Below are 26,428 nucleotides of genomic sequence, written 5' to 3'. Positions count from 1 at the left end.
AAAAATTTCTACAGAGTCCAAGAGGTTGATTGTAAGGTTGTATTTAAGCACTCTCCACCTAATTCACTTGTTATGGACTGTGCACTGAACAGCAAGTCTGGCTGAAGACATTCTGCTCCCACTGACAATTTAAGGCAGAAATCTGGATTCTGTTGGTCGGAAAATTTACTTGTCTTCATCTCTCTCTTAGAGAATAGCCAACTATCTGGCCTGCATGGCCAAGTTCCAGTATTCAGTTTGAGAAGGGTTCAAAGCGGCCATAAAGGACATTCCTGAAATGATCCAAACTAGATTCAGAGAACTAATTTCAAAATTGGCATATATTGAGGATCTTGATATTCATGGCGATTCAGTTCCCAACTGCAGTCATGGATCCCAAAACTGTGAATATTGAGGCATTAGGGCAATGACATTGTGGTTCCCAGTTGGCTAAAAATGGCTGAAAATCGGCCAAATGGGGGGAGGTCATGAGGGGGAGCTCCTTACCCTTTTTGCTGCTCTGTTCTCCTGCCCCCCTTGAACTGAGCCATTTTGTGGCTCAGAGAAACGAAATGGCAGCCGGAAATGACCTCAGTCATTTCTGGCCACTCCTGACCCATGGATATGCAAGGTTGATGTGTTCCCCCACTTTTCTCCCTGCGTATGGTGAGGTCAAGTGTCTTTTATCCGACCATGGATAAGCGAATCCGTGGATGATGAATCCATGGATAATGAGGTTCTCCTGTACACCCAAACACCTTATAGAAACAGAATCTCACACTTTGGCTAGCACCATCTCTCTAAGGCATCCCGCCTTGGCTCTAAGGCATCATGTCTGTCAGGTCTGCAACCTGATATGCAAGACAAGATTGAAGACCTTCCCTTTGATGGGGAGGGCCTCTTCAGCTCTCAGACAGATGAAACCATAGAATGTATGAAAAAGTAAAGTTTACAGCTAAAAGTTTCACATCCCCACAGTCCTACTCCCAGAGGTTTAAGAGATTCAACAGACCCAGATACAACTGGTCTGAGCAAAGGGATAACAGAAAGTCCTTCCAATACTCTCAGAAATGTTCCTTCCCTCAAATGAGTAAGCCACATCAAAAGGTCAAACATTGGGATCCAACCAAGCAGAGTCTTTGATTCTCAAATTCCCTTGCCTGTTGGAACTTCTACCCCAATCAAACTTGCATACTTCCTTTCCACCTGGTGTGCTAATTATCATCTCCACTGGCTATGCCATAGAATTCCATACCACTCCTCCTTTCCTCGGGACAGAGGCATTCTTACCCCCAGACCATAGTGCCCCAGCCAGTGGCTTCCAAGGTCCAGGGAGGCCCCCACTGCCGCAGCGAGCCCCGCTGCTGGGCAACTCCAAGCAAGTGGCTGGGCTGCAGCAGCATGGAGGACTCTTGTTTCTCCAAGGAGAAGGAGCAGAGGGACATCGGAGGAATTGAAGCATCCGGATTCACTTCCTAAAAGATTTGTAACTGGGTTGGAGAGGATATATCCGGACTGACGGCCTACCTGGCCCATCGTGTTGCCTCCTACCAAACTCACAGGGGAGCTCCTTCCTCCTTGAGTGTATGCTCAGAGCTGCCATCTCAGGAGAGAACTAGGGCAAGAGGGCAGGGAGGAAAAGGGCGCACTACTGCCTTCGCCTGCCCCAAAGTCTGGATGGCTTCTCATCCTCGCTGAGGAGGAGGCGGTGAGTGTTTGTGGATCTGAACAATGTGTGCAGCCGGGGGGTGGGCGGGTGAGCCTGAACAGGTCTCCCCCCATGGCGGCGGGTGGAGTGGGTGTGGCCGCTGGGCTGACCTACTCAAGGGTTGCTGCACAGGCACACCCCTCACCCCCCGGCCATGCACATGGTGGCTAGAATACTTGCAAAGATCTGCGGTTTGGCCTTGGGTCATTGGCAGCAGCAGGGGGGCTCGTGGCAGAGCGGGGGCTTGCATTGACGTGGGAGCCTTGCGGCAGGGGTGGTCTGGATGCCTAAATTACCTAGATGTGCCACTGCCTCAGGATAAAACAAACCCTGCTAACAGAAATTCAATAACTATTGTCCAAAGGGGCGATAGAGCCAGTTTTGGAGAAGGACCAATGGACAGGCTGATGTTGAGATATCGCTAGGTTTACCATCTCACTTTGGTATGCTCAAAGTTTGACTTTTGCAGAGTTCTATGCTGTTGATCAAACTACATGTTCCATAAAGCTCATGATTTGCCCTTGTGTACTTGGCTTTTGTTTCCTCAATGGCAGCTTCCCTACCAAGGCAGACAGGAGCCGGGAGGAGGGGGGTAACCTGAGAGGACCGCAGCAGCAACAACATGTTTGATCCCCTGTCCCTGATTCTTGCCCTCCTGATCATGCCCCTCCACAATGACTAACATTTAAGAAACAAAAATCAAACACACAAGGGACAGTGACTCGCCCAATGTAATGTGTCTGCATCAATGCCTTTTAATATCTTCCAAGCTAGGCAATGTCTGAACTCACTTTTTTGCAATTAATCTTACTTGGGCAGTTTTTCTTATATTTTTGCCACTAGAATCATAGAATTTCAGAGTGGGACTAGAACACCTTGAAAGTCCCTTCCAACCCCCTGCTCAGGGCAGGAAACTGCTGCAGCATCCCTGGCAGATGGCCATCTAGGCTCTCTTTGAAAACCTCCAGGGAAGGAGGGCCAACACCACTGCACAAGACAGACCGAGATCCACTGTTGGAAAGCTCTCACCATTAGGAACTACTTCCTTATGTCCAGCCTAAATCTGCTTCCTTGTAATTTCTGCTCATTGGTTCTAGTCCTGCTCTCAAAAGCAAAACTAGAACTAATGGGTTGAATTTACAAGGAAGCACATTCAGGTGGGACATAAGGAAGAGGTTCCTAACTAGTCTTGTTTTCCTTTGTTTGGTGAGCAGTGAGCTGAGAAACTCTGTGACAAGATTGTTCATCACAGACCTGCTAGTTGATGTCACCTTAAAATTCCTTTTTTCCAGGCAAGAGGGAAAAAAAGACAGAAAGGATGGTTCCCTGCTACCCACGTGAAACTTTTGGGTCCAAGTAGTGAAAGGACAACTCCAGCTGCTCTTCCAGGTAAGTTTCTAAAGCTTACTAACAATTGGCTTAGACTTGGGAACAAACTGCACAATGCACACATTTGCCTTGGTGTCTGCTGTTTGAAAAAGACAAGCAGTTTTCTGAGGTGGCCATTTTGTGTGGAGAAGTGACTGAGTAACTCAAAACAGAACATGGTATTTAACCCTTTTCACAGCCGAGATTTTTCTGCTCCAAATAACTTTCCCAAGCTGGTTGGGAGAGCTCCCATGTGAGCTTCCAAACATATGGGTTTGCTTAGACATGTTTGTGTAGAATATGTTGTTGGACCCTGTACCAGAGCTGTGCTGTTTTCACACAGGGCTTTTAACTTGCATTAACAGAATCACCACTTTAAAAAGTGCCTCTTTGCTCAGTTAGCAGGATATTAACATGTTGATTAAATTGATTTTCTCCCAAAAGACATGCAGTACTATGGCCTTGGGAGACCAGCAGTTGTATCCAGGAGACATTTTTGAAAAGTAATTGATTCAGTTGTAAGGAAATGTCCATAGTTTGTTGTTGAGGAAGAAAAGCCAAAAAACCAGGGGAAATGGCCCTTCCCCTGCTAGAAGACTATTATGGGTGCCTATTGGGCTTCACTCATGACAGCGCAGCAGAGAAACAACCTTTTTAGAATCTCTTTGGTGCAGCATGCAATTAGGAAGAGTTGAGCCTTTCTAGTCACCTGTGTTTCCTCCGCTTCTTCGTTGCTGCTAGTGATGGTGCTGTAGCTGACACTTGTATAATCACTCTGGGATATAAGCAGTCCTGTGGGAGGGAGTGAAATATTTACCATCTTTTGAAAGAGGAGGGTTCCCAGTCCTGGGACTCATGCAGCACCTCTGTATGTCCTTTTCGTTCCTTCATTTTTAAGAATGTAGGCCTTCACCAGTGATGGAGTGTGTAATTTTCCTGTATTTAAAGGAATAACTATGAAGCAGCAAATTGACAATTCCTCCATGACAAGACTATGCCCCTTTTGCAGAAAAGCTGCCTCCCTTCATCCTTTGCATAAGATCAACTGGTGGTAGTACTGGGGTGTTGGGATGGGTACCACAAATAAAGCCTTTCCTTCCTCTTGAACGGCCTTAAAATTCAAAAACAGTACATCATATTTTTGCTGCTATAGAGTGACATAGCTTGTCTCATGGATTTCTTTTTCTCCTAGTGTGTCAAGTGATAGCGATGTATGACTACATCGCAAACAATGAAGATGAGCTCAGTTTCTCTAAGGGACAGCTTATTAATGTATTGAACAAAGAAGATGCGGATTGGTGGCAAGGGGAAATAAATGGCACATCAGGCCTCTTTCCTTCAAATTACGTGAAGATGACCACAGACTCCGATCCAAGTCAGCAGTGTAAGTGAGGCTTTTTTAAAGCAGTAATTAAGTGAGTGCCTCAGCTTCTGTTATAAAGAACATCACTTTTCCCAGTGTGTCAATAGTACATCATTAAGTCACTTCACTCACATGCATGTGTGTACACACACACACCAGACTGTTCCAACTTCTCAGGGAAAATTGAGGCCTCTGTGATTGCCACCAATAGTGCTATTCATGATTTTTATATTGGTCGGTTCCATGTCTGTGCACATGATACCACAATCCTCTTGCTTGTGCTTTCAGCAGTTATGGCTAGATGGAAGTCATGAATGAATATAAAATTCCTTGACAGACTTATCCCTTCCTTAGCCTCAAAATATGCTGCATCTAGAACTCATGCATGTTGCATTACCAAGTGGGAGAGTTTGAACTCATATTTTATTTCCACTAATCTATTTTTGTGTGTTTATGATTGAGTCAGAAGACAGAGAACTACCTATCTGTGCAGTGATGCGCTGTTGCTTTTAGGCACAGGGAAAGCAAATGCTACTAGTTAAAAATGAATTACTGTCTCCTAAGCTTGAAAAAAGAAATCAGCTAGTTACCTTATGAAACTGGGTTTTATGCCCCTGATCTGTAGACTGATCTGTTGATTTACACTGCAAGGAGACTGATAAAACAAATGGCCACCTAGTAGTTGCTGGGGTAGCAGCCATGGATGTGCACAAACCTGTCCGGAGACCCTTTTACGGGCCTCTGAACAGATTCCATGCACATCTCTAGCAGCAACTCCTATGTGAGAATGTGAGTTTGGTCACAATTGACAATGTGGAAAACATTACTGCAAGTCAAAGCTCAAAAATCAGTCTCTTTTCCTGTTGCTCAAGAAGATGCCGAATTGCAGTTGTTGACAAAGGGAAACATTAAAATATTGAAGGCTCAGTTCCATTATGGGTTCTCAGCCTTTCCCAGACTCTAAGAAATTACGTTTCAGTTCAAACGTTTTCCGTTTTCCTTCTGGCCGTTATGATTCCTGTTTCTGCCACTTCCTGTCAATCACATCCTGCATGCTGAGTGAGCATTTGGGGAAAAGATGGACTGCTTTTCTGAAACCAAGGCCAGTGGGACTAGCAGGTGGTGAAGGGCAAGGGCGTGGAGAAACCCTCAACGTGAGAGCTTAGATATTTTTTCATGTGGCCTTTACCTGAATGTACTGCTGGTAGTGTAGTCTGCATGTTCTCTCTTATACCATTCTGGTTTGTCTTCAGCTTCCAGCTTTTTGGCATGAAACGTTAATACCTCATTATACAGATACTAATTTTCGAGTTGTATGCTGTAGTATCCTTGTCACCCCCCTGTTCCTATTCTCCAATCAGTTTTTTCTTGTTTCAAACATCACTGAATAAATGTATTTCCATCTATTTGTGCATATACATCAACCTTTTTAAACAAGTGTACTCTTTCTGTTGCAAGCCTTCAGCTCAGGTACCCTATAGAGTGTGTCCGTGCGTGTGCGCATATGCATGCATGCATGCACATGCACACACACACGAGTTATGAGACGGGCTACTCCAGTCACTAGCTTACATCCAGACTAAGTTACTCATGAGTACTTCTATTGAAATTAATCGGACAGATTTACTCGTCCTGTTAATTTGAATGGGAATACTGAGTACTTATTTTCAGAAGGCTGTCAGTCAGACAGCCCCTGGTGGCGCAGTGGTAAGAAAACTGCTGCCCTGTAACCAGAAGGTTACAAGTTCGATCCTGACCAGGGGCTCAAGGTTGACTCAGCCTTCCATCCTTCCGAGGTCAGTAAAATGAGTACCCAGAAATGTTGGGGGCAATATGCTAAAAATCATTGTAAACCGCTTAGAGAGCTCTGGCTATAGAACGGTATATAAATGTAAGTGCTATTGCTATTGCTACTTATTTTCGGAAGGCTGTCGGTCAGACTGAGGTCCGCTAAGCTGAAGTACATAGCCAGCCATTCAGGAGTAGAGATTTTCCTCTCTCCTCTTCTGCAGTGGACACATAGATGACGATGCATCAGCCTTAAGCCTGTGATCCTTCAGCTGAGGAGCAAATAGTGCAATTGCAGCATGGGAGCAACTCTAAGTACCCCCTCGGAGCCCTTCAGGTGCCCCTAGGGGCACTGCTATCCCCTGTTGGGTACCCCTGCTCTAACTAGGCACTTTATTTTTAGTTACTTTTTCCTGACATTGCACAGTTTTATTTATTTCTGAATCCCATTCCATTCAAATACCCTCTACTTTTTATTTTGCACTGCAGCAAAATTACTGGTATGTTTGTCTAAGGAGGCACAGCTGACCTTGCACATTATTGCTCCAAAGAGCATATAATCCACTTGTGGAACTCTCTGCCACAGGATGTGGTGATGGCCAACAACCTAGATGGCTTTAAGAGGGGTTTGGATGACTTCATGGAGGAGAGGTCTATCAATGGCTACTAGTCAGAGGGCTGTGGGCCACCTCCAGCCTCAAGGGTGTGCCTCTGAGTAGGGGTGAGTCCGAACCGGTCCGGCGGCCATTCTAAAGAATGGCCGAACTGCCGGACCGGTTCGGCACTTGCTGGTCCGGGTCCGGGTGGGGGGTATTGCTTCAAGGGCGGGAGGGCTTGCTTACTCCTCCCGCCTCTTTGCCCCCTCCAGCGCCCGTATTTAAAAGACTAACGGGGCGCTGGAAACCAGCCGCCCCCCCCCCGCCGCGAGCAGATTTCTCTGAAAACTACCCATACCCCTGCCGCCGCCGTAGCCCGCCAGCCAGCCAGCCCTCCCTCCCTCCCTCCCAGCTGCCCGCCCGCCCGCCCGAGTCCTCACCAGAATGCTTTGTTAAAAAACAAGAGGAGCTCCCGGACAGAGCTCCTCTTGTTACGAAGGCCTGCTGCAGAATGAAGGCGCTTTGCGCGCGCGCATGCGCGCACCGCAAAGGACGCCGATCGCCAGAGGCCCGGTCTACCCGGCCGGGAAAGGGCCGGGTAGACCGGGCCTCCAGCGATCGGCATCCTTTGCGGTGCACGCATGCGCACGCAAAGCGCCTTCATTCTGCAGCAGGCCTTCGTAACGAGAGGAGCTCTGTCCGGGAGCTCCTCTCGTTTTTTAACAAAGCATTCCGGTGAGGACTCGGGCGGGCGGGCGGGTGGGCAGCTGGGAGGGAGGGAGGAAGGGCTGGCTGGCTGGCGGGCTATGGCGGCGGCAGGGGTATGGGTAGTTTTCAGAGAAATCTGCTCACGGCGGGGGGGGGGCGGGGGCGGCTGGTTTCCAGCGCCACGTTAGTCTATTAAATACGGGCACTGGAGAGGGCAAAGAGGCGGGAGGGGTAAGTAAGCCCTCCCTGCCCTAAAAGTAAGGCCCCCCCTTCGGTGCCGGTCCGGACTGCTCCGGACCGTTCACATCCCTACCTCTGAGTACCAGTTGCAGGTGAGTAATGGCAGGAGAGAGGGCACGCCCTCAACTCCTGCCTGTGGCTTCCAGCGGCATCTGATGGGCCACTGTGCGAAACAGGATGCTGGACTAGATGGGCCTTGAGCCTGATCCAGCAGGGCTGTTCTTATGTTCTTATGTTAATGCCTTAAGAGAGGATAATACTAACCCTGTATAAAGTACTCTGAATAGCCACCATGTTCACTGTTACAGTCAGTCTAGATAATGGTTGCAATAATCCCCTGAAATCATTTGTAACAAATCTGTAATATGTAACAAGCAAATGCTAGGTTTATAAGAAACACTCTCAAAAGAGCATAATAATTCATCATTTCAAAGTTGGATTTTTAAAAAATTGAAAGTCTTGAGATCTTATAAATGTAGTTTACTATATATTTAAGCAATAGTGCTTTGTTATGGCAGTCTGAGCATGCCAGTGTTAATTTCTTTCATGCATGCAGGAATGATGTGACCATTTCTTGGTGTGGTGTTTTTGGTTAATCCATTCCTTGATCTAGGCCAGCTTTTGAATGGGACTTTAGTTACTTATCTTCCAGTCCTGGAGTAGAGGCAAACAAACAGCCAGCAGCAAAAGCACTGAAAAACCAGTCTGCACTTGCCCCTCTGTACATAATATCGCTTTCATTTAACTGTTAATATTCCTGACTCCACTCCACTGGCTTGTCCTTGCATATCACAACACTTTCCATTGGATTCTACACTTCACACCTTCAGTTTGCCCTAGTAGACAGGGAACTGTTTGGGCAGATATTTGACATTTCTGAGGGTATATTAAACTGCTGTAATTAAGTTTGTAGAAAAGCAAGATATACATTATAGTAAATAAATGCATGTCACTTTTCCTACATGAAAATAACTCTGTTTAAGGAAAATGATGTCCACTGTCATGTGTGAGTACTATGCAAATGTTTATTTTTGCTGTGAGAATGTGGGTTGAGATGTTGCTGCTTGAATAAATTGGGCAAAATTAGTAATTGTATATATTCTATTTTCATATTTTCTGGAACTAGTGGTTTTGTTAGGCTTGTGAGAGTTAGGGAGAAACTGACACCACAGTGACTCCAAAGAAGAGAACTTGCAGCAGACGGTAGCTGCAGCAACGATCAATGTGTCCTGTGCTTCAGCTTCCTTGCTGCTTTTCTCTACTGCTCATGTGGCCTGCACATTGGGGGCATAGCTATAATTGGGTCAAATATCCCACAGCCCCTGAGAGAGGTGGGCCCCACTGGCTAGGGGCACCTTTGCTCTCCCAGGTGAAATCTGGTACCCAGTTTCCTGTGGAAAACCTTTACTGGGCTAACTGGATTTTTTGTGTGTATGGGTGAATAAGAAAGTAGCATTGTTGATGTTGTTTGAATACACGAGATGATTTTACTAGGTATATAAGTTAAAAAATCTGACCCAGGGGAATGTGCACTCATAACTGTGTGTATGAAAGTGTCTGCATGTGTGCTATTATTTTGAATAGGAGCGAGAGAAAAGGCACGCTGAGAAGGTTTTGCTTTTCACTATGTCCTTACAGTTCTTCTGCAAGAAAGACATGAGGTTTGGGGAAGAAGGCAGTAGTAGGGCAGGAGCACAGCTTCACTTTTTGTCTCTGGGCCCACTCCAAGCCTGTGATGCCCCTGCTGCACACAAGGGATGTGCACAAAACCGGCTGCCCTGGTTCGGTTCTGGTTCGAACTGGACCCGGACCAGGCCAGTTCGGTCCGGCACCCTCTCAAAACACACATACCCCTGCCCTGGTTTGATTCGATTTGGCGGGGTTCGCGAAAGGCTGTGCTAGCGACCCCTGGAGGGGATAGGTAACTAAATTTTTTTTAAAAAAAAATATTTTATTTGTAAACACCCCCGAACAGCCGGGGGTGTTTGGTCTGGCTCTTTACCGAACCAGGTGGTGTTCGATCCGGCAAAGGGGGAGCTATTATTTTGTTGGATAAAGTAGATCAGAAAAGGTATCGATAAGGGAAAAAAATTATCTGCCTTTGATTGTACCAGATACATGTTTCACTCTGTAAATTTGGTTGTAGTCATTTGTCCCTAATTTTCTTTCTTGTGTTTTTTTTTTTTAAAGGATCCAGTGTTGTCTTCCAGTGTGAAAGCACCTCAGAGACCCACTATCCAACTTTGACTATAGCATGGACAGCCTGCTCAGATCTCTCTGAAACAATTCATTTGCTTCACTTTAGTATAAAACAAATTTGGTTCTATGCTGTACAGTTAAAATTAATTTGTACACACTGATTAGATAGTGGGTCTTTGTGTGGCTTTCGGCATTGTCCAATCTGGTTTCCTCTACTCCCTTTATTTAGGAGCAATCATGAATTACTAGCATGGTTGTCGAGTTATCTCTTGGCATGGTGCAACTTTAGGCACACAAAGACCTACTATTTTTCCTGTTCCACAAGGGTAGTTGTGTTCTTATGATGTTTCACCATTTGCCTCCTTTGCTGATTTATTCTTTGCTGATACATGCTCATAATATACTTCACACATGATTCTGTCCACAGTGCTATTTTTTTTTAACCAAGAGCAGAAGTTTAAAAAAAAAGCCTTGTATGGTTTTAAGCACTCTATCCTTCTGCTCTGTCTGCTGGGTTTTAGATCTTAGAACTGTTTTGTCTGACACAAATACAATCCAGCCAATACAGTGGCTTTTTCAAAAGGGTGAACATTGAGAAAAGCAAGAGGTTTGGCCCTCTCAAATATCACAGAATCATATTGTGTGTTAAAGCACAGAGTAATGATGGAGCAGATCCAGGCTGGAAATTTTTGGGGTGAGGGCAGGTGTCTACTTTTTGCAGTCCCATTTCAGAATCTACTTTATAGAGCCAAAAAGAATCTAAAAGTTCTGTAGGCCCCAGCATTTTCCTGATATCATCATCGGGGACATGGTGGGGCATAGAGGTCTCGGGTTCAGCAGGCCTTTCTGGTCAGCTCTGTCCCATCAGATGACTCTCTGGGATTGACAGGGCAGCAGAGAGAGTCCCATCAGCTACAGGACAAGTATGGCAAGCTCAGAGGTTTCTAGGCCCTGTTGCACTCCCCATATCTTTATGAGGATGATTGGACTTACAGGCCTCCCTGCAGCCTGTACCTCTCCTGGCCTTAAATGTGATCCTTCCCACTCCACTCCACTTTCTGGAAACAAGGGACATTGGAAACAGTCCCATCCAGGATGGGAGGAATACAGGGCGCAGGGAAGCCTTAGATGCTCCCGTGTATGTGCTTGCCTGTCCAAAGTGATTGTGCATCTGAAACTCCACTGGAGGAGTGGTGGGGAAAGAGAGGGTTAAGCATTCCTTCTTCGTGTTGCTCCCTCCCAACATGGATTTTCCTGGGCAAAAGGGCCATTGGGGTTCAGTCATATACATGTGCATGTAATGTAAACTTAGATCTTAGAAAATGCACAACTATCTTCTTTTCACATTATTTAGCTACACTTAAACATACAGAAATACCTCTAACTATAGTGTCTTTTATTACTCTTGCAGCCATGTCTCACATTTTCCTCGACTCTTGGATATTTTCTAGTCAATGCCGCTGTCAGCATAGAATTTTTCCTCCTTTTGTCCTGCAAAGATGTACCATAACTTAAGGACATAAGAAGAACCCTGCTGGATTAGACTAAAGGCCTAGCTAGTCCAGCATCCTGTTTCTTATAGTGGTAAACCAGATGCCTTTTGAGAAGCCTACAAGCAGGAGATGAAGGCCTATCCCTCTCTTGCCATTGCTCCTCTGGAGCTGGTATCCAGAGAAATAGACTCAACCTATAGCCTTATGTCTAGTAGCCACTGATAGACCTTTCCTCCATGAATTTGTCTAACCTTCTTTTAAAGCCATCCAAATTGGTGGCCATCACCACATCCAGTGGCAACAAATTCCAGAGACTAATTATGCATTGTGTGAAGAACTCCTTTTGTCCATCCTAAATCTTTCTGATCTTGCAAAGCCCTTCTGGGGCACAGAGAATGCTCTGAACTCTAAGGGCTCTTGTGCAACGCCATGCATGAGTGGGACTGGAGGAGTTGTGTAAGAGCTCCCTCGAAGCAGGCACACTCATCATTGGTCAGGGTATCAGCCAGTTTTCCAGATGTGGAAACACCATTAATTTGTATACAGCATTAGAATAGTAACTTATTTCTATCTCTTTCCTCATGATCCCTAGCATGGAATTTGACTTTTTTATAGTCACCACACACTGGATTGATGTTTTCATTCAGCTGTGCTTCACAACCCCAAGATCTCTTACCTGGTTAGTTATCAATAGCTCATATTCCATCAATGTATATGTGATTCTCCGCCCCCATTTTGCATCCGTTTTCACTTATTTACATTGAACCGCACTTGCCATTCTGTTGGCTAGTCACCAAGTTTGGAGAGATCCTTTTAGAGCTTCTCACAATCCATGTTGATTTTCACGATCCTGAATAGTTTGGTGTCACTTGCAACCTTGGCCACCTCACTGCTTGCTCTAAACTCTATTAATGAGTTAAAAACTACTGCTCTCAGTACAGATTCTTGGGGAAACAACTTCTTAACTTTCCTCCGTTATGAGCATTGTCCATTTGTTTCTACTCTCTGCATCCTGCTGTTCAGACAATTACCAGTCCACAGAAGGGCCTATCCTCTTATCCCAAGATTGCTAAATTCACTCAAGAGCCATTGGTGCCTTTTAAAAAAGCTTTTTGAAAGTCCAGATAAACAGTGCCAACCGGATCACCTCTGTTCACATGCCTGTTGATATGTATAGTATGCCACCAGCTGACCTAAGAGGTTAGTGAGGCAGGATTTACTTTTGCAGAATCCATGCTGATTCCCCTTTAGCAAGGCTTATACTATATGCTTAATAATTTTATATTTAGTTATGTTCTCTTCCATTGTATTCAGAACAGATGTTAAACTAAGCAACCTGTAATTTCTTGTATTGCCCCACATACTTTTTTATAAATCAATGTTACATTAGCTACCTTATAATAATCCTGCACAGAAGCTGATCTTAGGGACAAATTACATATTTTTGTTAGCAGATCAGGACATTGTAGTTCATTATGAACGCGCATATTGGATACTATTCAGACCTGGTGATTTATTCATTTTTAATCTGTTGATATGCCCCAGAACATTTTGTCACCTTCAGTTGTTCAGACTCCCTCCTTGAGAAGATCAGTTCAGACATGGGTATCTATCCTTTGTGTCCTGTAGTGAAGACAGATACAAAGATCTAATTCAGCCTCTCTGCAATCTGCATATCCTCCTTAGGAAAAGGAAAGCTTGTGCCATCAAGTCGGTGTCAGCACTTGGTGACCACAGAGCCATGTGGTTTTCTTGGTAAAATACAGGAGGGGTTTACCATTGCCTTCTCCAAAGTAAAGTAAAGTGTGCTGTCGAGCTGGAATCGACTCCAGGCGACTATGATTGTCTTGTCCCTGTCCTTGTCTTTGTCCCTGTGATTGTCTTTGGTAGAATACAGAAGGGGTTTGCCATTGCCATCTCCTGTGCAGTATAGGATGGTTTATTCAGGGCTGGCCCAAGGGTTTTTGGTGCCCTAGGCGAAGTATGACTTTGGTTGTCCCTTTTCTCCCCACCACCACCACATTCCCTACAGAGAACAATGAGACGCCTAAAACCAACTTTTACATGTATTTATATTGTTCAAAATGAACAATATAGAAATAAAATGACATTTTATTGATTTTTTTTATATTTTCATAAATCCCAACACAATTAGACTATCTAGAGTAAACCACCCAGTAGTGGATACTTCCAGAAATTATCCACTAAAAAATACATGTAATTTTTAATAACTCCCCTCATTAGCCTAGCTTTCATCCTTTTGGTCTAGATGTACCTTTCCTGCTTTGTGGTGTTTGTTCTAACTGTGCTCCTATTATTGTGGTTTTACATAACTTCCACACTTTCTGGAGATAATTGACTCCCAAGTTTCCCTCTCAGCTTCCTCTTTACTAGTCCCCTCATGTTCGAGAAGTTTCCTCCTTTAAAGTCAATTGTGTCTGTGTTGGATTTTCTTGGCAATTTTCCACTTACATATATGTTGAATTTTAAAGAACTTTGGTCACTGTTCACTATCTATCTGTTATTGCAATTCACATTAGATCCTAGGCATCACTTAGAATTAAACCCAGTTTAATTCAGTTACCTTCCCTCTGGTCAGTTCCATAACCACTACAATCTGGTCAGTTCCATGACCACTACAATTTAGGATATCTAGAAATTCAGTATCTTTGTCATGACTTGAAATATGAATTTACCCAGTCTATGTGAGGGTAAATGAAGTCATTCATTATTACAATAATTGCTCCCTTGGGTACTTCCCTGATTCCTTTCTCCAGCTCAAGATCATCTTCAGCATTTTGATCAGGAGAGTCATAGTATGTCCCTGGTAATAAGTTACTTTTTAGGCTTAGTATTACCACACAGTGGTGCTCTTGGGACCAGACTTCTGGGCTGAGGTCCAGTCCCCAGCAGGCCTGGGGGCCTCCAAATGCTAAGCGGTCTGCTAATTTAAGTGGAAGGATTGTCCATGTATAATGTGGTATCTCTCTGCAAGTCAGTGGGAAGTATCTTACTCAGAATCTTTTCTAAAAATACAAAGAGAGAGACAGTTTCCAGCTTTCTCTAAGCACGTTCTGGTGTTACCCCCCACACACCCCCAGAAATGGATTGCAGCTTCTCTGGCGGGGGGGAACACCCCCCCCCCCAATGCCATTAGGTCTAGGCTCCAAAATTACCTAGGTTCGCCTCTGTTACCACATATAGTGATTCTAAGGAGACCAGTCCCTCCTTGGTTTTCTGGTTTGTTGAATTCTATACTCTTTGATTGGAGTAAAGGTCCATTTTGGCCATCCAATCAGGCCTTGATCTTTCTTTAATATCAGTTTTGTCAGTGGCCTTATCCTTTCCTCCAAATTTACTATGCAGTCCTAAGAGATAGCCCCAATTTTGGGGAAAGCTAAGCAGAAGGATCACTTCAAGGCAACATTAAGCTATAGTGTGCCAGGGGAATATGGGGCAGTTTAGTGTGATTCTTGCTGCTACTGAAGATGCAAATCTTTCGTGATTAAAATAAATATTTAACACACTTTGCATAATACTACTGCTATAAGTTAAGAGCTTAATTGGGGTGGGGACGAAGCTTGTATTTTTAAATGAAGATCATTTAAAGAATGACAATTAATTTGGTAAAACAGTTCTATGATCTATGACAGATAACATCTAAAACCAGTTTTTAGAATCTGAGAGTGCAAGCAACAATTATGGTGTACAGAGTCTGAAATGTTTACTGTAATTTAAATGTGTATGCAAAAATTACAATTTCATTCATTCAGAAGCCTTTTGGAACATTTTGTCTAAAAGAGTATTAATGTTAAATACTCTTATGGTCAAACTATATGTTACTTTAAATGTGTTGTTTGAGCCTGCATTTCCCCCAACACACTTCTTTTTCCATAAATAGCATGAGTGTGAGATCAGAACCACTATGGGGCGGTGTTGGGCTTTAACTCTTTGCCCCCACCACAGCCCCACATCTGCTATTTCCTTTGAGAGGTGAGGGAGAAACTTAAATTGGTGCAAATGGCAAAGTGTTAAAGCCCTACTATCTATCCATCCCTGCCATGGTTCCACTCTGGTTCGCAAGCCCCACATCTACTATTTGAAAAAAGGGAAAGGGAAAATGCAAGGTCAAATGATGTATTTAAAGTAATGACTGGTTTGATCCTTACTGTACAATCCTATGTTTGTTTACTCAGACGTAAATCCTGTTGCATTCAGTGGCGCTTTCTCCCAGGTCAGTGTGCATAGGATTGCAGCCTCAATAGGCTTTTATCAATGGATACCTGCCCATTATTGTGGAAAGGGGTCTTTTGTGCAATACAGAATAATCATGTGCCTACATCAAATTATGAATGAATTTTTATCCTTTTTGTGTTTTGCTGTGATCGTTTTTCACAGAATGAAGTGATCATTATTGGAAGCAGCAAATGTACAAATGGCTTGCTGTTCCGCTGACAGCATTTTCTTTCTGCTGATAGTAAACTTTTTAGCTAATGGTGTGATGCTACATAATAAAAATAATACAGTATTGTGAGCTCTTTGCACAAATTGTCAGTGTGATTTAGCAATTTCTAAAAGTCATCTCTGACATGTTAATATCTGGGAATATCATGTTCCGATCTCAAATGAGAATGTAGTTCCAGACGCCATTCCTCTAACTTTGCACAGCTTTTCGCGCACCAAGCCAAACTACTGCCTGCCAGCCATTTAGTGGCCTGACATATATCTCACCACCTCTCTGTTGATGTTGCCCCAGACAGGAAGCAGGAACAAGAGGTTTATTGACCCCACCATGGCTGATGGGCTGCATTTGATTTGGTGGGCTACAAGTAATGAATTGAATATAGGCCTGAGTATAACAACAAGGGTTACAAGGGTTTAAACAAAATCTGATTAACTCCCCAGTAGCCAGTGGTTTTGTTGTGGTTTTTTACGTTGACATGACACACACTTTGTAGATTTCCATCATGATACTTTTCTTCAATAATTACATAAGCATAGTGTTGTATATAGCTTGATAGAAGTACAAGAAAACTTTCTGAATTGCCTCATTCCAGTAAATATATGCCCTGTATAGCATAACACACAGAGGGTATGCAGATGTGTCCTGCCCCATGCCCACTGAACACGTCTAGGTGGAGCAGGATCACACTTGCTGACCTGGCCCCATGAGTTCACCATTAATGCTAAAGGGGCTCTTGGCATGTACAGCTTTACCACTAATGCTAAACGTGTAGACATCAGGAGTGGGAGCACCTGGTACATTGATGTTGGGAGTAGCCCTTTTCCTCATTCCACACATTCAGTGTATGCATGGGAGGGAACATCAGTGTACATACTAAACCAACGATAACTATCAGTATGAGTAAGCTTAGTTTTAGGTGCCATAAATTACAGCTTGTAAACTAGGCTGTTACTTTGAAACCACACTCATAAACATGTTTTAACTTAGGTTGGAACCCAAAACAGATACCAGTTTGAAAGCGGTACAAGTAAGAACAAATATACACTCTTACTGTGCTTTTTCTTCTAGGACACTGCAGTATTATTTTAGCATAGTATTGATCTTGAATGAAAACAGCAAAGGAATTATCCCCAATTGCAGTTTTCTTTTCTTTGTTTTTAATGTTACACAGGTCAAGTCAGGTGCTTCAGATAATTGTTTAGTCAATCAAAAAAGAATGCAAAAAACCTTTTAGATGTTGTTTCAGTTATTATTGAGAAGCCATACTTGCTGCATATCAAGGCAAGATTAAAGAATCCTTCTATGCTAATTGAGATGTTCAGTTGAGGCACTATGTAAGGCACAATCCAGAGAATCATATCCACAGGAAAATCCACATATCCAGTGGGACATCTGGCCTTTCCCCCCCACCCACTCACCTAAGTTCCCCGAGTAATTTGTAATGTGACATGGCTGCCTACAGTTAAAAGAAAAAGGCACACATTTTAATGGGTGTGCCCTGGCTTTGGGGCATGTATATGTTGTTTTTAAATGTAAATTGCTTTGCTCCTTGAAAGTTTTGGTGGTTAAGACTCATTTCATGTAATCATAAACAGAAGTACAACTTATCACTGAGGCAAGGCAACATAAAATTCGTATTGCCCCCATTCCAGAAACAGGGTTGAGGTAATTATGAATGGAATATGGTAGCTATAGGATGTCACAAGAATGGCAGGGAAATTAAGGCTGTGCAGTTCTCTAGACTAAGCCTAGATAACACTGGGCAGCATTCAGACTAAATTAGTCATGACTAGGCACCATTGAAATCAATGAGATAAGTTAATCATGATTAACAAGTCCCATTAATTTCAGTGGGACTTAGTCATGACTAACGTCATCTGGATGTTGCCCACCCATTCTGAACAATTTAACAATCTGCATCTGGTACAGGATTCTGAAGACCTATGGAAAAGTCAATGTATAAAGCACTTTGAAGGGCATAAAAAAAGCTTTAAAAATGCAAGTGATTATTTTTGTTTACAAAATTCTAGAATTCTTGATTTAGGAAAATTATAGAAGTCTCAATTTAGAGGGGGGAAACCTAAAAATGAATAAATCACACAATCAAATTGTGATTTGCTAATTGCCTATAAATATAAGTATTTGCCAAACTATATTGTGTTGGCTTGTATTGCGTTTGGAATCGATCCAACCATGCACTGTTCTCAGTGAGTTTGTTACATGTATGCTGACAGACCTCTGCTGGTAGTGGTGTTTTTGGCTGCTACAGCATAATGCTGCTCTACTGTAATTAACTATATTGAACTCTTTCATACATAGTTATATGTGCTGCCTTAATTTTATTTTTCTTTGGGGGCTTTCTAGTATTTAAGTTTTGGGATAATAATCAGTGTTTCATCATGCAAACACAGCATATGCTGCGCATGAGATAATTGTTCTTGATTTTTGAAAACTGGAAATAACTATGCAAAAAATATTTTATTAAAGGGACACAAAACAATATACTTGTGTGTGATTTCTTTTCTATCACAATTAGCCTCCTTGAATTTTACCTACAAACATGATTTAGATATTGAGAAGTTTTCTTCTCCTGCCACAGTTGCTTTCCAGCCCTGCAGCCCAGTTGCAAAGTACTGAAGTTGAGGCCCATCCCAGTTTTACTTTTAACTATACTGTAGTGTTGCTGTACCACATCTTGACTTATGCGGCAGCACGCACCAAAGGTTCAAAGCCTGTTTGTTTGTCATAGTGCCCAGTGGAAGAACTTCTGAGAATTTTCATTCATGAGAGATTAGAGACTTCTACCAAATCATTCTCACCAAAATAGGGTTACAAGGAATTTAGGGCTATTAAACTGTTATTAAGTCACATTAAATGTGTAGTGTAACAGTGCCTGCTGGGTACAGTGAACAAGGCGGACAGTGGTTTTAAACTTATGGTGTTGACATACAAGAGTGGCATACCAAGCTTTTGATAAGGCTGAGATGCAGCTGTACCACTACAACTTTTTCCTTTTCTACACGCTCCTGTTGCAGTGGCAGCCAGTTTGCTAACCTATAGTCCATCCTCCTACTTGTCCCTCCAGCCAGAATGTTTCCTGCATTTCCTAACCCTATCTCATGATCCCCAGACAACAAGCAGGCATAATTCTACGTTCATCTTGAACATGCTATGGGACTCTAGAGTTCCGAATAAATTAGAGATGGCTTGTGTTAGGAACTCAGAAATCCCATAGCATTTTCGATATGAATTGTCTTCTTTGGTGAAGAGATCTTTAGATGTGGTCCGTGCTGCTACTGGTTTTGAAATCTCTCATTAAAGAGTGGTTAGCTTTTAAAATTAGGGGCTGACATGACAGGGAGCCCTCTGTCAACTGTATGGGGCTGCTGCACAAAAGGCAGCCCTGATGGTGTAATGATGGGGTTGCTGTGGAAAGCCTTAAAACTGTTTCTGGGCCAGCAGCACAGCACACTTTTCATTGGAAACAGTGAGTGCTGTTCTGGTGCCTGGAAGCAGTTTTAAGACCTTCTACAGCAACCCCATCGGTATACCGCTGGGACTGCCTTTTAAGTTGCACAGCAGCCCTGCCAGATCCCTTCCATTGTCAGACAGCTGTCTGTCATGTCAGACAGAATTTCTTATCATGGTCATGATTGCCTTGGGAAGAACCTATGAAATCTCCCTACCTTAACACAGCTTAACACACCAGTGCCGTGTCGTGGACAGAGAACTGGAGAGAATGATGAGGCTGGGCTCAAATCCTGAAGTATCACTGGGCAATTGTGAGCCAGTTACTAACTCTCAGCTTAACCTACCACACAGGGATGTTGTGAGGATCAAAAGACTGAACCATGGATGCAGCCCTAAGATCCTTGAAGAAAATAGCAGGATAAAAATGGAGGGGGGGTTAATTGTTTTTAACCACTGACCAGAACAGAGAGAGATACACTACTGCCGACTTGTCCAGTATAAACAGCACACATTATGATCAGTTCAAAAGGTATATTCCACTCTTTGAGAGACATGCACTTGAAGAGTTACGTGCACTTTGGTTTCAAGCACTCCTATCTTCATCTACCCCACCTATGGTATATGCTTTTAAATTGAAGGACTGGCCTTGAGGAAAGGACAAATATTCCACTATGCTCAACTGAATAGCATATTCAGTACATGGTTGGCATTTCTGATTTTAAAGAATTTCTTATTTGAATATTTGAGATGCCCCAGCACTTGTTATGTGTCAACACATGAGATTTTTATGTAAATTATCTGTTTCTACAGATTAGCTCAGCTTCTGTGTAACTTAATGGAGAAAACATTCATCTTGTTCTTTATAGAGTTATAAATAAGTTTTCCTCTGTCCAAATACTCACTCAGATCTGTCCAAATACTCAAAATGAATGGCCCACATTTACTTCAGACTTCTACCAAGCTGTATAGATATAATATTTCAAAGCGACATCCTAAAACGTGCATAATGATTGAGATAGTAACTATAACAAAGGAGTTATAATTTGGGAAAGGTTGTTTATGGGAGAGAGAGAACGGAAAGGTCAGAGAAAGCTTTCCTTACAACTGTAACAAGGATGTCCTTACAATTTAATTCTCCTTTCTTTCCTTTGTGGATTATCTCCTGAGAGAAGTAAACCAGGAAAGTATTAATTTATATGCATTTATTGAAAATTATGGTCTATATGCATTTACAGAAGAATGTCAGAAGTAATAATTGGACATGATGGTCATCAGAAAAAGTTTGTTCTTGTTCTTCCATTACTTTATTTACTATTTATGATGTATTATTTGAACTGCTCATAATTAATGTGGAGTAGCAGCCTGATTGTTTCTCTTATGAGCAGCTTATTGTCTTTGAAACAATATATAATACAGTACTTTTATTTAAACAATAACATCATTGTTCTTTGCAACTTTTTGTTGAGGGGAACAGAAGTGATTTTTGCATGTTTTCAGTGCAGCAAGATGACAATCGCATTCTACTATGCCACACCTGGCTGATTCCAATGTTAGAAGTTACCACATGAAGGCTTTTGGAAACATTTCTGCATAATGCCTTCTCCATACTGCTGTCATGACATGTGATCCCTCTGCTGGGACGGGAGATTTTCCACCAGCTTTGGCCATGAAAGCTTGAAACTGTGAGCTTGTTCAGGCCCATAAGATGTAATTGAGGAACAGGGGATTAAACTATGCTAATGCTAGTAGGTACCTCTGTGGTTCCTGTTCAATAGACCAGGAGTGACGAACTGTTTCATTTTGTAGGGTGTGCTGATCTCCAAAGTCTTGACACCATGCAGCCCATGGAAAGGAAACGGCAGGGTTACATACATGAGATGATCCAGACAGAGGAAAAATATATGGATGACCTTCAGCTTGTCTTAGAGGTGAGGTTTGCTTGGACAGAAAAAGTTATTTAAGTAGTATCTTCAATGTTCATTTAGATTTACAGGCTTGCTCAACTTAGGCCCCCCAGCTGTTTTTTTGACTACAACTTCCATAATCCCCAGCCACAGTGGCCAATAACCAAGGATTATGGGAGTTTTAGGCCAATATCTGCAGGAGGGCCGAAGTTGAGCAGCCCTGAAAGAACATTTTGTTAAAATGGAAAATATGGAAGAGTGATGTCTGGCTGTATAATTAAAAAAATATTGTCATAACTAGACATTAAGCCCGTCACATTAACGGGTGCTAGAAGAGTTGTGTAGAAATGTTTGCAGGTTTAACGGGTTGCTACGCGGACCTACGACGCAGAGACGGTAACTACGCGCGCGCGTAGTTGTGTGTGTAGTAGCCGTTGCTGTGTCCGCGCGCGCCACGCATGTGCAGAACACCTGCAAGAGGCACGCAGTTGTGTGCGTAGGTTCTGTTGCTGCGTCCCCGCGCGCCACATATGTGCAGAACACCCGCAAGAGACACGGACGCAGGTACCTTAGGGTTTTATTATATAGGATAAGTCCATTAGCAAACATCTCCATTCAATAAGCTTCAGCTTATACTAAGGATTACAACATTTTCTAAAGTAAAGGCATATCATCTAAGTACACTATTTTGTCACTGTGTCCTTCAGTATTTAATTATTATTTTGAAATACTTTTATAGAACACACACACCCCGCTTTGTCATCCCATTAAGAATGTCAGAGTGCAACCAATCCAGCACTCAAGCCAAACAATGGTGCAATTTCTGTTGTGTTAATATTTAAGTATTTCTGTTCAGCCCAAAAATTCTCACTAGCATTGGCTGTCTTTTATACTAGAGACTTTTTGAAGCAATTAGACTTTTTGAAGGGATTTTTGCAAATTTCGTTTAAAGTTCTAGTTGTAGTCTCTCTCTGTCTCTCAGAAACTTCATGCTATTTAAATTGCATTGAAAAGCAATGGGAACAAAAGTGATCCTTTTATAGATATACAGATGTACTGGGCACCACCTAAAATTTAGACAATCCCACAATACTAGTTTCCAGCCACATCCAGATGGGAAGAATTGAAATGACCAAGCAATGCCATTCACCCTGCCAAATTTTATAAGCAGTATGGCAGTAACCCCTGCTAACTGGGCAAAGGGGCACCTTTTTAAGGTGGTGATTCTCTTTACTTAGCAAGGGGAGAGCAACTGACCCTATCCAACCCCAACACAGTACCCCTCCAGTGGCTGTTGCTGGTTTCTACCTTATGTTTCTTTTTAGATTGTGAGCCCTCTGGGGACAGGGGGCCATCTTATTTATTTATTTAGGTAAAGCAAGAACTCTGTCCTCCTTTGCACTTGGTCACTCTAATTCACCTGGAGTAAGTCTTTTGGACTTACACATCTGGCAGTGAATACAGTGCTTGCCTACAAGGATGCCAGGAACAAGTGGAAACTTCAGTTTGGTGACTTCTGGTTCTAGTTATCAAGCAGATCATCATTTGAGAGGGAAATGCAGAGCCTGTCACTACAGTTAAAACTCCTCCACCTCCTCCTGTATCTCTGTAGGTTTTCCAGAAGCGAATGGCTGAAGCAGGCTGTCTTTCGGAAGCAGAAATGGGATTAATCTTTGTCAATTGGAAGGAGCTCATTATGTCTAACACAAAGCTACTGAAGTAAGTGCTGCTCCCATTTTGTTAGCCTTTGTGTTTTTAGCTCTCTTCATCCAAGAGAGTAATGATACAATTATAACATCAAATAGACAAGACACATAGACCAGCTTCGATCTTGCTACCCCAAACCAGCGCAAATACAAATTTCTTATAACAGTTCGGAAAGATGAGGAACTTTGACAAGTATACCAAATTGAGGCACATTGTCTGTTCTGCTGGCAGTCTCCCCAGGGTCTCAGGCCGAAGTGTTTTTCAGCCCTGCTCTACCCAAGAAGCCTAAACTGGAGTTGCTCCCAGGAATTGAATCTGGGATCTTCTGCATGCAAAGCATGTGAGACCTCAGTGTCTCAGACCACAGAGCTAGAGACCTCAAGAGCACTTCTAGCCTAGCAGGGGCACCTCAGCTATATTTTGCGGTTTTATCTTTAAAAGGAAGTGTATCTCCCTGTATCCCTATCTGAAGAACTGAAAAATCAGAAGCAAATGATATTGTAATGTAAATCATAAAGGAAGCAGGGAGGATGCAGAAATATAATGACCGTGACTGTATTTATACTGAAGGATTATGGTTTGGGGTGTGAGAATCCATACATACTCAGGGATCAGGATCAGACAGTGGCATCCCTTTCTCAGCTTCCTTAGTGAGCATCCTTCCTTAGGAGGCTACCTGTCCTGGAGAGCCTGTCAAACAGTGTAAGCCACCTGCAAGTTCTGAACAGTTCCTTGTTATTTATTTTTAATTTAAAGTATTTCTATACTGCCCCAAACTTGCATCTCTGGGCTGTTTACAATTAAAATCATTTAAAACATCAAATCAATTAGCAATTAAAATCATTTAAAACATTTAAAACCCAATATTAAAAATATACAAACTATAAATCTAATTAAAAGCCTGGGTAAATAAATGTGCCTTCAGTGCCTTTTTAAAAGTTGCCAGAGATGGGGAAGCTCTTATTTCAACAGGGGGCACATTCCAAAGTCCAGGGGCAGCAACAGAGAAGGCCCATTCCCAAGTAGCCACCAAGCGAGTTGGCGGCAGCCACAGGCATACCTCTCCAGATGATCTTAATAGGCGGTGGGGCTCATGGCAAAGACATTCTTTTAATATTTGTTGACAATATTATGCATGTGCAGAATAGATTTATTTCCAACCCGTTTCAAATGATAATGTTTTCAAGGAATCTTTTCACTGAACTGCCTGGAAGAGTTTCTGTCCTGCAAGAATGCTAGGCAGACTGATTCTTGCAAGAAAGTACCTCTCCAGGCAGTTCAGTGAAAATATTCCTTGAAAATGTTATCATTTGAAATGCATTGGAATACATCTTCTTCTATTCTGCAGCTGCTCTTTTTAAAAAAAATATTGTTAAATTTATACCCCGCCTTTCATTAAGAAAATCCCAAGGCGGCTCACAATAAAATTTAAAAACAAGATGATATTTTTAAAAAACATTAAAATATTTAACTAAGAAAATATAAAAACAAATCTGATTTTTTAAAAAAATTAAAACACAAGCATAAAAACATGTTTGGTTTTATTTTTGTTTTTGTTTTGTTGTTGTGGCTATCTCAGCTGACATGGATCCTCTCTATAGTTTTGTTCTGACAATATTTTGCCTATTCTGTGTGTGAACAGTGGGTCGTCTGGTATTTCCAGCAGAGCTGCTCCTGCTAGTCTTGTATGTGAGAGAAACCTGCATGCCCCACCCTGGCGTGTTCCATTTTAAAGCTCTTAAGCCCAGCTGCTTCCCTTTTCATGTCCTTTTCCTCCAGAGCCCTGCGTGTGCGTAAGAAGACTGGGGGTGAAAAGATGCCAGTGCAGATGATAGGAGACATCTTGGCTGCTGAACTGTCTCACATGCAAGCCTATATCCGGTTCTGCAGCTGCCAGCTTAACGGGGCTGTACTGTTACAGCAAAAAACGGACGAAGAGCCAGAGTTCAAAGAATTTTTGAAGGTATACTCTTCAGTAGCTTCTTCAGCCAAGTGTGTTTCCTTTCTTTTAATGGGGTTGATTACCCCATTAAAAACACTGGCTCCCTGTTAACTATCGGCCAGTTCACTCAACAAGGGCCCCACCATGGGAAGAGCAATGGAGGTGTGCCAAGAATCCTTGATCCTCCAGAAGCAAATGGAGACATGTTCCAGCTTTGGGAAGCACACTTCCCCCGCCCCACTGCCCAGCAATGCAAGGCAGTAGCCGAGCTGCTTTCACGCGCTCTCTCCCTTCATTGTTTTCAACTATAAAACAGGAGCATGAGTGACCTTCCCTTTGTGAGAGCTAGCAAATTAAAAGTTGGAAAGCTTTACAGTATCTACATTAAAAGTTCATCAGTAATATTAATGCAGTCTCTCTGTTACAATTCTGGTTTAATTTGCAGAAACTAGCTTCCAACCCTCGCTGTAAAGGCATGCCACTTTCTAGCTTCCTGTTGAAACCTATGCAGAGAATTACTCGCTACCCTCTTCTCATAAAGAGCGTAAGTATCAGACTCTCTGCTCTCTAAAGCACTGAATAGAGAGAGAAACGGATTTGATTGGCTGTGTCATTTGTGGTGTTTTTTTAAAGTAGAAAACTGTGGACCATATGATGCACAAGGCATTCCTGATCAACCAGTGCTTCTGCGGACATGGAAGTCAGTCCCAGTAGTCTTATGCAAGAGCACAGTTGTGCAACTGGTTAAAACAGTGGCCGGATTTCAATTTTGAACTGCAAATCGCACCGCAGATGTTTGTCCAACCACGGTCCGCTAACCTCTGGTTCCAGGAGAGGGGAGTCCCTCTCTGCTCCTCGGCCTCTGAGGCTGATCCCTGCAAGCTCCACAGCCAGACTGTGGGCAAAACATCAGCACATCAGCGGAGCACCCGCGATTGGCCACGATCTAGAAGGGGCTGTGCTGAGCACAATCGTGCCTTTTCGGAGTAGTCTGCCTGCCCTCGGCATGGAAAAGGCATTTGAATCCCTTTAAATGCCATGCCATGCCAGCACTTATTCAGACAGCGATGGCAGCGCTGCCTTCCAAAGAGCCCTGCAACTAAATAGTCCCACACAAGCATGATTCCGGGGGGGGGGGTGTCGGGGGGGGGCTGTTTCCCTGTTACTTAGGAAAGGGAAGGAAACATAGAAGACTTCCTAGGAGAGGTTATGTATATGAGGGAGGGCAAAAGATCCTGGGGGGTCTGTCCCGCTGTGATGTAGGATGCTCTTACGAGGGATCACCCCTTCAAAGCAGTCCGTGCAGACCAAACCACACTTCTCCTCTGTTGCAGCTTGCTGCCGGTGGGCTATCCCTCTCATGACAGGGTCAGTCTACTGAGGAGGACCCCAGGGGGTTATAAATCCTGGATCTCCCATCAGACTACATGTTCACGGGTTGAGCTAACCCAACAAAGGGGGCACTGCTTGTGTGGGGCCCCCAACTTTCCGTAGTAA

General features: G+C 43.1%; 1 protein-coding gene across 5 annotated transcripts in view; it reads left to right on the top strand.

Moving 5' to 3' along the window:
- ITSN2 (intersectin 2) overlaps window positions 1–26,428 on the top strand; it is a 124,139-nt gene that overhangs the window by 74,280 nt on the left and 23,431 nt on the right. For 4 of the 5 annotated variants that reach the window (XM_053283883.1, XM_053283882.1, XM_053283884.1 and 1 more), the window contains 6 exons: window positions 2,980–3,076; window positions 4,248–4,439; window positions 21,185–21,306; window positions 22,895–23,001; window positions 24,769–24,952; window positions 25,377–25,475. In XM_053283883.1, the coding sequence (XP_053139858.1) occupies window positions 2,980–3,076; window positions 4,248–4,439; window positions 21,185–21,306; window positions 22,895–23,001; window positions 24,769–24,952; window positions 25,377–25,475 (801 nt within the window). Of the gene's footprint in view, window positions 1–2,979; window positions 3,077–4,247; window positions 4,440–9,940; window positions 18,408–21,184; window positions 21,307–22,894; window positions 23,002–24,768; window positions 24,953–25,376; window positions 25,476–26,428 lie in introns of those variants that run through there. The other variant, XM_053283886.1, reaches the window with a different exon arrangement.

This window comes from Hemicordylus capensis, chromosome 1, assembly GCF_027244095.1.
Source record: "Hemicordylus capensis ecotype Gifberg chromosome 1, rHemCap1.1.pri, whole genome shotgun sequence".
Taxonomy (NCBI): domain Eukaryota; kingdom Metazoa; phylum Chordata; class Lepidosauria; order Squamata; family Cordylidae; genus Hemicordylus; species Hemicordylus capensis.
The sequence above is the reverse complement of the archived record's forward strand: the minus strand, read 5'-3'. Positions and strand labels throughout refer to the sequence as shown.